This window comes from Heterodontus francisci, chromosome 2 (assembly GCF_036365525.1).
Source record: "Heterodontus francisci isolate sHetFra1 chromosome 2, sHetFra1.hap1, whole genome shotgun sequence".
In the NCBI taxonomy this organism is placed as follows: domain Eukaryota; kingdom Metazoa; phylum Chordata; class Chondrichthyes; order Heterodontiformes; family Heterodontidae; genus Heterodontus; species Heterodontus francisci.
Genome location: NC_090372.1, coordinates 10,729,850 through 10,742,842, shown reverse-complemented (window position 1 = coordinate 10,742,842; position 12,993 = coordinate 10,729,850). Strand labels below are relative to the sequence as shown.

Below are 12,993 nucleotides of genomic sequence, written 5' to 3'. Positions count from 1 at the left end.
GTTAAAGGGGCAGTGTCCTCCCACGAAAAATGCCTGAGCAAATCTTTTTGTTCTGGTAAAGATTTCTATTGCAGTAACTATGCACAGGTGACATTTTCTTCTTCTTCTTCTTTGGCCTCCTTATCTCGAGAGACAATGGGTAAGCGCCTGGAGGTGGTCAGTGGTTTGTGAAGCAGCGCCTGGAGTGGCTATAAAGGCCAATTCTAGAGTGACAGACTCTTCCACAGGTGCAGCAGATAAAATTGGTTGTCGGGGCTGTTACACAGTTGGCTCTCCCCTTGCGCTTCTGTCTTTTTTCCTGCCAACTGCTAAGTCTCTTTGACTCGCCACACTTTAGCCCCGCCTTTATGGCTGCCCGCCAGCTCTGGCGATCGCTGGCAACTGACTCCCACGACTTGTGATCAATGTCAGAGGACTTCATGTCGCGTTTGCAGACATCTTTAAAGCGGAGACATGGACGGCCGGTGGGTCTGATACCAGTGACGAGCTCGCTGTACAATGTGTCCTTGGGGATCCTGCCATCTTCCATGCGGCTCACATGGCCAAGCCATCTCAAGAGCCGCTGGCTCAGTAGTGTGTATAAGCTGGGGATGTTGGCCACCTTGAGGACTTCTGTGTTGGAGATACGGTCCTGCCACCTGATGCCAAGGATTCTCCGGAGGCAGCGAAGATGGAATGAATTGAGACGTCGCTCTTGGCTGACATACATTGTCCAGGCCTCGCTGCCGTAGAGCAAGGTACTGAGGACACAGGCTTGATACACTCGGACTTTTGTGTTCCGTGTCAGTGCGCCATTTCCCCACACTCTCTTGGCCAGTCTGGACATAGCAGTGGAAGCCTTTCCCATGCGCTTGTTGATTTCTGCATCTAGAGACAGGTTACTGGTGATAGTTGAGCCAAGGTAGGTGAACTCTTGAACCACTTCCAGAGCGTGGTACCAATATTGATGGATGGAGCATTTCTGACGTCCTGTCCCATGATGTTCGTTTTCTTGAGGCTGATGGTTAGACCAAATTTGTTGCAGGCAGCCGCAATCCTATCGACGAGTCTCTACAGACACTCTTCAGTGTGAGATGTTAATGCAGCATCGTCAGTAGCTATGCACAGGTGACATTTACTTCAATACTAAGCATGTACATGGGAATAAACAACAAAAGATTGGCCAAACATTTTTCATGAAGTTGATGCCTTTTTAAATGTTGATTATAAATGAAAATCTGCTCACTTCTACTTAGAGGAGATAGAAGTCATCCAGCTTCCTTATTACAGATAAGAACTGAGAAGAAACAAACCTCCCCCTAACAAGAGTCTATCCGTCCATTTCTAAACCAGGTGTTTGGCACTGGATTAAGCATGTCAGTCCATTGCAGATTAAACTCCCTGCAAGTAACAATGGGGAATATGTTAAGTGATTCTGTGTAATGTTGCATTCTGGATCGTTACCACTTTAATTTGAATATAATTATTAGACATGGAATGTGCTAGAACATTCCATTTATGTAGTACTTAAATAGTATTTGTGATGGATGCATTTGCCCAGAATTAACCTCCTTTTATAGGTAACTAGACGTGTTTGACATTGTTCAATAGTCTGACAACACTGCGAAGACAATTGTTTTAAAACTGAGAATGCTGGAAACACTCAGCAGATCAGGCAGCATCTGTGGAGAGAAAAACAGTTAACATTTCAAGTTGGTGACCTTTTGTCAGCACACTGGGAAAGTTGGGTATTTAATGCCTAATGCTTCAAAAGGAAACTGGGATTTACCTGGTGTTCCTGGTTTCTTCCCGTTGCAACTATTAAGCAAGTATAAGTTTATACATCTCCAGTGCTCATATTTTGGATGGAGTCTTGGGCATTAATATGACCTCTGCTTTTTTCTGCTGTCCCTGTAAGATTTTAATTTTGTTTTTGAGGTTGGGAGAGAGACTGGTACGAACTATGCCAGGGCACTGCTGCATTCCCATTGTTGTCTGCCTTGAGCAGTTCTTACATCATATCAGCCCCTGAAGTCCCATAAATAATCAGAGCTTGAGTTCAATATCATGTGCAATGGATCCCGATTAGGAGTCATCTGGCACAGTAATCCATATAACAATACAAGCTGGCAGTGGATTCGCAATTTAAATTCCTCCAAACAGGCCAGTGTTTGCCTAAAAGCTCCTTGACTCCTATCTCTACTGTCCCATCCCAAAATGTTGGGGTGCACAAGTGCAAAATTACTTTTAATACTTCTCTGGAGCTGCCCAACAGTATAAATGTAGGGCCTACCTTCAATCCATCGACACAGGTTGTATTAAACCTAGATTATGGGCTGCGTCTGAAGAGATATGAGACTCTGCTACTAATGTAATATAAACTGGGACCTCAGGTTGAGGCCATGTGTCCATCCAGTGATGCAATTTAAAAAGAGGCAGCATGACTTTGCAAACAAGATCACATTCAACACTTTCAACACTGAAGCTCTGAAATTGGAAAGGTTTTGATCTGGTAGTTTTTTCACATAGACATCGTGAGCACTCTCCTCTTATATCAGAGGCATGTAGGCTTGTCATTAAGACTCAGCTGCTACTATAAACACTTGGCTGCTTTCATGTTACCATGCTGTTACACATTGACTATTGTGAACTCTGGTGGGAGCTATTTTTACTTAACTGTGTTTTACTTTCAGTTCGCAGTACAGATTTGTCAGAGGTGTGCAATTGTTCTCTTCCCATTTGGGTCTTTCCATGACCAAATTAAATTACTTCTTGGTCTCGTCTACATTGTTTCGGACTCTTGGGAGTGAAGTGCAGAAAACTGTACATTTGGGGGTTATTTTAAAGGTGACATCAAGTTTTCCTGTGTAAACATGGGCGCTGGTATCTTCAGAGTTATAGTGCATGTAGCTTCAGGAAACCAATGTCCAAGGCCATTGCCTTCCTTTTTAGGTTCAGTTTGAGTCTTTGCAGTTATGCCAAGCTTCACTTCTGCAGAGGGCTGTCTTGGCATGAAATGACATAGGACCAACTCACCAAGATTACGTTAAGCAAACTGGCTCCCTTACTCCAGCAGCATTATCACAGATCTGCATAGTCACAAGTCTATCATTCTGTCATGCTAAGAGAACTGGGCACATTCTGCAGCCAGCTGTTTGGAAACATTCCCGGGCTACTCCTGGAGGTCTGGCCCAGTGAAAGATATGCCTGCTGAGAGCAAATGTGGCCTCTCTCTATGTTGTACTATTCTATGAAGCATGGGTTTCCATGCTTCCAGATATAAAAAGACTGAGGAATCGATTAACTTCTGACTGTAGCCCCTTTGCTTCCCGCAGGAGGAGAAGGGATTTAGCGCACTTACAAATGTGTTACCCTTTACACACTAACTCTGTTGAGCTTGCCCAGTGTGGACCACCTATTCAAAGCATTAAAATAATTCGGGAAGGTCCCCACCTTGTTGTAATTCTAGGGACTGGAGTGGGATCCCAACAATTTTAGGCCTTAAATGTTCTTTGCACAATGCATTTGAATGGATCTCAAATCAGCAATTATCAGAATGTCCAAGCTCCCCATTCATACTGACAAATATTGTTTTCCTTTTTTTTGTCAGGTAAACTGTAATGAGAAACATGCAGGAAGCCTCAAGAATGAAGGAGACATTCTCATTGAAAGCCTACAAAGGCTGGCTCAAGCTGCCAGGTGAGAACCCTCGGGCCTAAAGGAATTTCCAAGCCTTTGATTGAGCATCTAACTTTTTTTTAATATATATACCAAATACCCACAGACCTATCATGTTACTGTGCTTCCCTACTGGATTAAGACTGCATTTGAACCAGCCTCTGAAAGCCTCCAGCTTTTTTCCTGGGACAGGCTTTGATCAATTGTTGGTGTAAGCCAGGGTTGGGCTGCATGATGAAAGATTCTGAAAGTTGTTGCTTTCATTTACAGCCAGGTACTAGCTTACTGTCTGCTTCTTTTGAGTTTACCTTTTATATCCCCAAAAGCAATGGTAAGTTTTTGAAGTACCAGGAGTGCATGAAAATAACTTTTAACCCACAAAGGATGCTGTTGGCATAATAATGTTTATATGCTTAACAAACAGAAATTCATTGCATAATGAGTTCTCAGTTGCGCCTCAAAAGTTGAACGACTTCGCAGAAGGAGGACAAGAAAAGAGAGGAGTGAATTAGCCTAACTTCCTCTCATCCACTATTTAATGTACACTTCTAGGCACTCTTAACTTGAGTGAGTGCTGTCATGTAGACCCCCCCACCTGCCAAGAATGAGGCATATTAATTTTGTCATATGAACATTGATTTTAAACTATTGCTGGAGTGAGGAAATGTTGTTAATGTGGCTAGAAAAAACAGTTCCATACGAACAGACAGTGCTTGGAGGTTCAAAGGGGCTATTCCCTGCTCCAATTTAACCCACAATGGACCTTAAGTACCAGGTATTGTGTGTAAGAAGAGACATTCCAGGGTCGGCTAAGACAAGAGAATCCACAAACAGATGTGGTCAGACCAGCTAGTCACATGACTAACCTACTTGGCAACCTGGGTTTTTCTGAGTTGTACAAAGAGTTTGAATGGAAGAAAGACTGTTTGCTCCTGGAGTGAGACAACCTCTCCTGTCTGTCTGGTCCCATCTCTTTCTCATGGAACTCCAAACCACTGAGGATACATGAACTTCAAGAGAGAAAAGTCTCCTACATCGAACAAGGTTTAAGAAGAATACTGGGCCCCAGTGAAAAGTAAGACTTCCCTACAATCAAGGACTTTACAGCGAGCTCGAAGAGCAGTAACCAAAACCATCTTCAAATATTGCCTGAAACTTTTCCACTTTACTTCTTCTGCTCTTTTCTGTATCTGCATGTGTGTATCGCGTATGCATGCGAGCGTGGGCGTATTGCATATCCGTAGGCGTTAACCAAATTAGAGTTTAAGTTTAATAAAGTTCAACCTTTTTTCTTTAAACCTAAGAAAAGCTGTTTGGATAGTTTCTTTGCCTTATAATTGGAAGTTAGTGAACAAGGGGGAACTTAAAAAACGGTGTGTTAAAAAGTAAATGCTGTTATGGTAGGACCAGGTGAAGGCTGACAGGGAACCCTAGACCCCTTTCTCACCTGGTCGTAACAGTGCTATCAGTGGCAAATGTGCAGGTCTCCTGCTGTTGATGACCATTGTAAATATAAAGAAGTCAATCTCTAGAGTTAAAACAGCTTGCAGGTTTGTGTAGGCTTTGCAATCTTCTGTTGAATTAGGTGCTTCCTGCCCTGCCACTAGTCGCATGCATCTAGCTCTTTATGTCTGCATGCTTGTGCCATGGTCTTATTTTGCTCCACCTAAATTCCAGGCCCACCTTCTCTGCATGTGTCTTGACAGAACATGCAATTTAACCATGACGTCTCTCTGTCCCAAGAATCAGCCTCCAAAAGACCCTTAAAGCAGTAAGAGTAGTAGCACAAGGAAAGCAATACAATACAAATGGAGGCCATTTGAGCATCACTCCCCAAGGGTCCAAACAATATAAGGTAAAGGACCTTCAAGGGCAGCACTAGGAGAAGCCTTTCAATTGGGTAATGCAGTGCTAGAGTAGTACATTGCACATAACTAGGAAGAGAGGTAGCAAAGCCCATTTTTAATAAAAACAAGGCATGCTTAGCCTCTAAATCCACACTTCCGTGGCTGAGATTGAATTCGAGGCATTTTTGTTTTCCTCCACTGTTGGCATCTTTTTGCCTCAAAAGGCACTTTTATGTTTGGTGCTTATTCAGTGCAGACTATGTGGAGACTGGGGTTTGTGCATCAATTGGCCACCTTTACAGGTCAGCTTTGGCTCCTTTGTTTCAGCAGCAACAACTTGTATTTACATAGCGCCAGTAATGTCCCAAGGTTCATCACAGGAGAGTTATCTAACCCTGACACTGAGCCACATAAATATTAGGAGAAATGACTAAAAGCTTGGTCAAAAAGGTAGGTTTTAAGGAGCATCTTAAAGAAGGAGAGAGAGATGGAGAGGTTTAGGGAGAGAACTCTGGAGCTTTGGATCTTTGTAGCTGTAAGCACGGCCACCAATAATGGAGCGATTTATATCGCAGATGCTCAAGAGGCCAGAATTGGAGGAGCGCAGAGATCTCGGAGGGTTGTAGTGTTGGAGGATATTACAGAGATAGAGAGGGGGTGAGGCCATGGAGGGATTTGAAAAGGAGGATAAGAATCTTAAAATTGAATTGAGGTGTTGCCGCACCAGGAGCCAGCCAGTGAACACAATGGTAATGGGTGAACAGGACTTGTGCGAGTTAGGATACGGGCAGCAAAGCTCAAGTTTATAGAATCGTAGGTGCTTGAAATGCCAATAGTACAGTTTTTTTTAGGTCGGTTGGCCCTTTCCTCATGAGTATACATTGTGGTATTTTCTTTCTCAGAATGGTAGGATGCCATTGTTATTCACTGCCTGGTATATCAAAATACAGTTAGCTTAGATTTGGCTTACTAAAGCTACATTTATATGGGTATCAGTAGAGTGTTTACATCAACTGATATAAACAGGTCTTCTGTAGAGAATCTGTCAGGTTTATACTGCAGTTGTTATTAGCTGCATAATAGCTGCATTTGAGAGAAAACATTTCAAAACTTACATTCAAAAATGCAAGATAGGTGAAAATACAGTGCAAAAGTGACACAGCAAAGGACCACTGCCTGGTCTCACAGGAAATGAATAGAACAGGTGAAGGTTCTTATTTTGAGGGTTATTCTCATGAATTAAACTGAGACCTGCAAACTGGAGTTGGGCCATGAGACCAAGTAGTATCAGAGATTGACATCATTCCAATACAGTGATGTTTTCCATAGACAAATTAAGCCATCTAGATCTGTATTGGGATACAGTTCCACAGGCATTGTTAGCTCTCTGATACCTTGTCCAAGTAGCCAGGAGTGTTGCCAGTCATTTAACGATAGAGGGGATCACAAATTGTACCCAATCCTGTCCCCAGCCAACATGCAGTTTGCACCAGGAGGCACGGATATTGATGAGACATGAAAACCTAGACAGGTGTTTTTCTCCCTTCCCTCAGTGGTCCAACTTAGTTCAGGTCTGGATTCATTATTATTCATTATTGTACCTTATCCAATGGCAAACACACTTCTGCTTCCTTAGCCCAAACCCACAAAAGAATCATTCTCTTATTCTGCTGTACTGAACACTAATGAGTTGTGACCATAACTTGCCAATTCTTCATTTTCACTGTGGTGACAATAAATAAGGAGGGTGTATGCCCTACCTGCCTGCTGGAGATATGCAGTATATGTGAAGCTAGTGACTGCTCGCCAACCGTAATTGCATAGCTGACCATGCTGCTTCATTACTGCAACACTATAGCAATGTCTCAGATGGCAACCTAAATGCTTTAAAAGGTCTGACAGAGCTCAGAAAGATTTCTTTATCTTCCATGAATTTGATATTGTTGTACAGCTTTGCCCTCTTGCATAAATGCAGAATGGTATAAGATCTTCTTGATAAAAACAGGGGAACTGCTGTTGAAAAACAAATGTTCCTGAAAGCAAAGCAGCTTCATAAAGATGGAGAATGCACAATGGGAAGTAATGCAATTACCCAGCTGATTTAACTTCTAAGACCTAATAAATTATGAGTGGGTTTGAATGATGGTCTTGCTTGTGAATGGAATAAATCAGGCGTGAGAGTGATTTTGTTTAAAAATTAGCATTATTTCACTCTATTTTTAGTGGGGGCTAAATCCATCTCCCAGTGCAGTGGAAGATCCATAGGGCTCAGTTAGCTGATCACGACTACTGTGGCAACAGTGGCAGTGCAACTGGTCATAAAGGCCCTTGAGCTTGGTAGAGGATAACATAGATGAGGTTCAGACTCCCGATGGATACACAGCAACCCTTTCCAGAAACTGTGCCAGTGTGAGGATCAGGCAAGGACAGGACTGATGTTGGCTATGATTCTCTCACAGTTGAATAGCCTATCAATTCATCTTCTAGGCTCACAAGTGCAGAATGTCACATAGACAGGGCACCTGATGGCTTCTAGCATCCATGGATGTGAACCGTGGTTGGAGCCAGTCACTTGAAGAGAGGAACTAAGCCGATTGAGGTTGCGGGCTGAGTGCAAAGGGTACTAGATATGGCAGTGCCGCAATCTTACAAACTCATAAGAAATAGGAGCAGGAGTAGGCCATTCGGCTCTTTGAGCCTGCTCCTCCACTCAGTACAATTGTAGCCGATCAGCTACCTCAATTCCACCTACCTGTACTAGCCCATATCCCTTAATTCCCTTAGTATCCAAAAATCTATCAGTCTCTGCCTTGAATATATTGAGCAACTGAGCATCCACAGGGCAGAGAATTCCAAAGATCCACAACCCTTTGCGTGAAGAAGTTTCCCTTCATCTCAGTCCTAAATGACTGACCCCTTATTCTGAGATGATGACTCCTAGTTCTAGCCAGGAGAAACATCCTCCCAGCATCTATCCTTTTGAGCCCCTTTAGAATGTTATATGTTTCAGTGAATCGCCTCTGATTCTTCTAAATTCCAGGGAATATAGGCCCAGTCTACTCATTCTTTCCTCATAGAACAATCCCCTCATCCCAAGAATCAGTCTAGTGAACCTTTGTTCCCATCAAGGTTAGTATATCTTTCTTAGATCAGGAGACAAAAACTGTACACAAGACTCCAGATATGTTCTCACTAAGGCCCTATACAAATGCAGTAAGACTTCTTCACTTTTGTACTTCAATGCTTTTGTATTAAAGGCTAAGATATGATTTGCTTTCCTAATTTCTTGCTGTTACCTTGTTACCTGCATCTTAACTTTCTGTTAAATACCAACTCTAAATACCAACATTTCCCAGTCTGTCAGCAATTCAAAAATGTTTAGCTTTTCTATTTTTCCTTCCAAAGTGGATAACTTCACACCTCTCCACATTATATTCTGACTGATCCTGTCTTTATCCCTTTGCAGCCTCTTTGCGTTCTCCTCACAGCTTACAACTCAATCATTTAATTTTTCTTTGCAGTTATCCAAACATCTATTGATTCTGTCGTGAGGGCTGTAGAATTTATTCCGGTTATTTACAGTATTTTGTCTGTATCTTCCAGCTCCCATGCTGATATTGCCATTGCATCCTTGGCCTCGGAAATCCTGAAACTCATTGGGTAGTGAACACGAAGTGACCACAACTCGCAACTATGCACTGTCACTTAGGACTGAAGAGGAATGGGTTTTGTCCATTGACCTTTATGTTGACTGGTTTTCTTTGAGCACAAGAAAGGCTTGATTCAAGAGCAAATCCTTCAAGCAAACTGCTGCAAAATTGGAAAGAAAGAAACAGCAGCAAAAATAATTTTAAAAAGTCATTGCTTTACAACAGGTAAAAAGAATCTTTTCACCACCTTTAAAATGACATAGTTTTAGTATGATGATGATAGAATTCAGTGTTTCCTATGTATTCCTCAGTAGGTCTCTGATGCTCTAAGCCTGTACTTTGAAGACATTTCTACTCTGGTAGTGTATTTTTCCTATTATTTATGACACTTTGGACCTGTGAATTTCTCTCTGCACAACTTGGGGTGGATCCTCACTCTCTGGATGTTTAGAAAAATATTGCTCTTCACTGTACTTCTGTGAACAGTCTAGAGTTAATAACTCTGTAAAAATGAATAAAATGATAATTTTAAGATAATCACAGTGGCTTTATCATTTTTAAACTGCTTTACTGTGATTCCGCTATTTAACAATTGCTGTAGAATTACACCGTCTCAAGCAGACATTTTATTGCTTGTTGAGTCCTGGCAGCTCCAAGGAATCCTCTGCTCACTCCCGAGGCCAGCGATTTTATCAAGTTTTCTACTCATGCTGTATCACCGAAACAAATCCAGTAATAATAAGTCAGGAGGATATATGTGTTTTGGGGACATTGCCATTGTATCTTATGCTATTGATACTCAGTTTTAAATAAAATCTATTAAAAATCTTTACTTTTGCTTCCCTCACTGGCACAGTGATATGTTGAGCCATACTGAACTGGTTTGTCCTGGAGCTGTCTGAACCCCCTGGGGCAGGTGGATGCTACAGCTGGTCCCGGGGTACCCAGGCTGGGTAAGGGAGAGGGGGAACATCAGCGAGGGATCTCACTCCTGCTCATTATCCAGTGACCCATGCTGTGCTTGTGCTGGCACCAGATGAAAACAGGAAAACAGGACCAAGCTCAGCTATGATGCCACCCACCAGAAATGCTGCCAAGCCATGGGGGAAAGATACTGGAGGACGGCTGGTTCCACAGAACTCCGCCCTCCTCAAGGACACAGTACCCCCTGGAGAAGGAAGAAAATTGGCAAGAAAAATACTCCTGCCTACCTATCTTTCTTTGCCTGCCCTCATTCTTACATTATTTAATTCCTATATAATAAACTATTCTTTGACCTTTTATGACATTATAAGGTTGGCATCAATTTGCTGCGGCTCCACCATTCTGTTTTGAATCAGTCACTGATTGGCTTATAAACTAGCTTCCATGACCTATTTTTAGGCCAATTGAACATTGTGCTTTGACTTAGTAAGCCAATCAAACTAGGAAACAAAAGTGAAGCCAGAAACTGAAAGCCTGAATCAGCACTGAATAGCCAGCAAGATAACGAGTTGATGGTGCAGGGAACAGAGTGCAATTGATATGAGGTGTCTTATTGATGGTGGTCAAGGAGTTTAGATTGAGTGAACTGTTAATGATATAATTACTCAATTAACACCATTAAATTGCAATTGCTGGAAGTATAACTTGTGGAAACTCTGGCTATTGTGGCTGATTAATATGTGATATAATAAAAGCAAAATACTGCAGATGCTGGAAATCTGAAATTAAAAACAAGAAATGCTGGAAATACTCAGCAGGTCTGGCAGCATCTGTGGAAAGAGAAGCAGAGTTAACGTTTCAAGTCAGTGACCCTTCTTCAGAACTGGTGAATATGTGATGTAAAAGCAAAATACTGCGGATGCTGGAAATCTGAAACAAAAACAAGAAATGCTGGATTCACTCAGCAGGTCTGGCAGCATCTGTGGAAAGAGAAGCAGAGTTAACGTTTCGGGTCAGTGACCCTTCTTCGGAATATGTGATGTATCCTGTTTCCTCAGGCAGTGCAATACTTTACCACATAAGGTTATTTTGCTGAAAATTGATAGGGTAGGTTGGTGAAGTTGTTGAAAGCTCTCTTCAGTACCGAATGCGAATCATCTTTTTTGCTTTGAAATTGTGTTTACTTTTTAGTGGTAACATTGCCTGACTCTGCCCCTGCCTCAGCTTATCTGCTGCTGAAACCCTCATCCACACCTCTGTTGCCTCCAGACTTGGCTATTGCAATGCTCACCTGGCCGGTCTCCCATCTTCCACCCTGCATAAGCTTGAGCTCATCCAAAACTCTGCTGCCCGTATCCTAACATGCACCAAGTCCCATTCAACCATCACTCCTGTGTTAGCTGATCTACATTGGCTCTTGGTCTGCCAACACCTCAATTTAAAAATTTTCATTCTAGTTTACAAATTCCCCCATGGCCTCGACCCTCCCTATCTCCTCCAGCTCTAGAATCCTCTGAGATCTTTGCGCTTTCCAAATTCTGACCTCGCGCATTCCCGATTTTAATCACTCCACCATTGGCAGCCTACTTTCAGCTGCCGAGGCCCTAAACTCTGGAATTCCCTCCTTAAACCTCTTCATCTCTCTAGACCTCTCCCCTCCTCTGAGATGCCCCTTAAAACCTACTTCTTTGTCCATGCTTTTGGTCATCTCTCCTAATATCTCCTCCTGTGGCTTGGTGTCAAATTTGTTTTATAACGCTCCTGTGATGCACTTTGGGAGGTTTTACTATGTTAGAGATGCTATATAAATGCAAATTGTTGATATTAGTCACACTTCTGTACACGGAACATACAGCAGTTACAGTTGACTTTATTATGCTTTATATAAACAGCAATACCAACTGCACAGACATATTTTATGTCCTTTTTGTTACAGAATCTCTTCTTGACAGCCCAATGTGTGTTACCAATGGTATGAAGTCCTCCCCATGTACAGTGTGGATAGATTCCACAGCAGCAATGGCAATAATGAAACAGTTTAAACATGCAAATTTTAATTCATGATTGCAACTTTCCTTTTCTGGTCATGGAACTTCACTAATCTCTAGGGAAGGTCAATAAAGGACAGCAATGTGAAAACAACATTGTTGGATTGTAAGGGCGATCTGAGACTTTAATCTTCCCAGAAGCAAAAAACGTTTTGGGCTGCACTTCTGCCAACCCTGTTGCCTCCAGAGAAACTTTAGATGAGCATCTCATTAAATGTGTTTCTGCTAACCTGGAGGCACTACTACCTGTTATTTATATTCCAGTCTGCTGTTCGTGGAAGAACTATTGTAGAAGGTGTATTAAAAGATAAGTGGGTAAATGTTTGTCTTTACTGTATGAGCATGAAAATTATTGAGGAGAAATTGGGCTCTGTAGCACCCCTTTTTTTAGGCACTACATGGCCTCCTAATGCTTGATAATAGTGTGCACTAAAGGCTTGCTTGGGTATAAAATTAAAACCTGACCTGGGCCTGACCCAACCACAGCCAGCCCGAACCTGACTGGAGCCCACGACCTTTAATTCTTTTTCATGCCCGACCCAAAAATTTCAAACATTTTATTGAAACAGAAAAAAAATCACATCAAAACGTAAATTAAAAAGAAAACAATACAAAACAAAACAGTAGTCCAGCTCAACCTGACCCAGGCCCGAATGCTGGACACAGAATATAGACCTGACCCCACCCAAACCCGACACATGTAGTTGGTTTTGGTCGGGTTCAGGTCAGGTAGCCAGGCTTTAGCACGTGCGCTTCTAACAGGAAGTGTGCTGGACGCCATCATGATAAAGGGGTTTGCAAGTGTATACCTAGTGACTGCCTGCAGCATACTGAGCAGGCAGATTACGTCTTCAACCCATGTGCAAC

The 12,993-nt window shown here is 42.3% G+C and overlaps 1 protein-coding gene across 7 annotated transcripts in view; it reads left to right on the top strand.

The window, feature by feature from the left end:
• ulk4 (unc-51 like kinase 4) overlaps positions 1-9,917 on the top strand; it is a 448,354-nt gene extending 438,437 nt beyond the window's left edge. For all 7 annotated transcript variants that reach the window (XM_068054427.1, XM_068054423.1, XM_068054428.1 and 4 more), the window contains 2 exons: positions 3,590-3,678; positions 9,108-9,917. In XM_068054427.1, the coding sequence (XP_067910528.1) occupies positions 3,590-3,678; positions 9,108-9,168 (150 nt within the window). In that variant the 3' untranslated portion in view covers positions 9,169-9,917. The remainder of the gene's footprint in view (positions 1-3,589; positions 3,679-9,107) is intronic.
• The last annotated feature ends 3,076 nt before the right edge of the window (positions 9,918-12,993 follow it).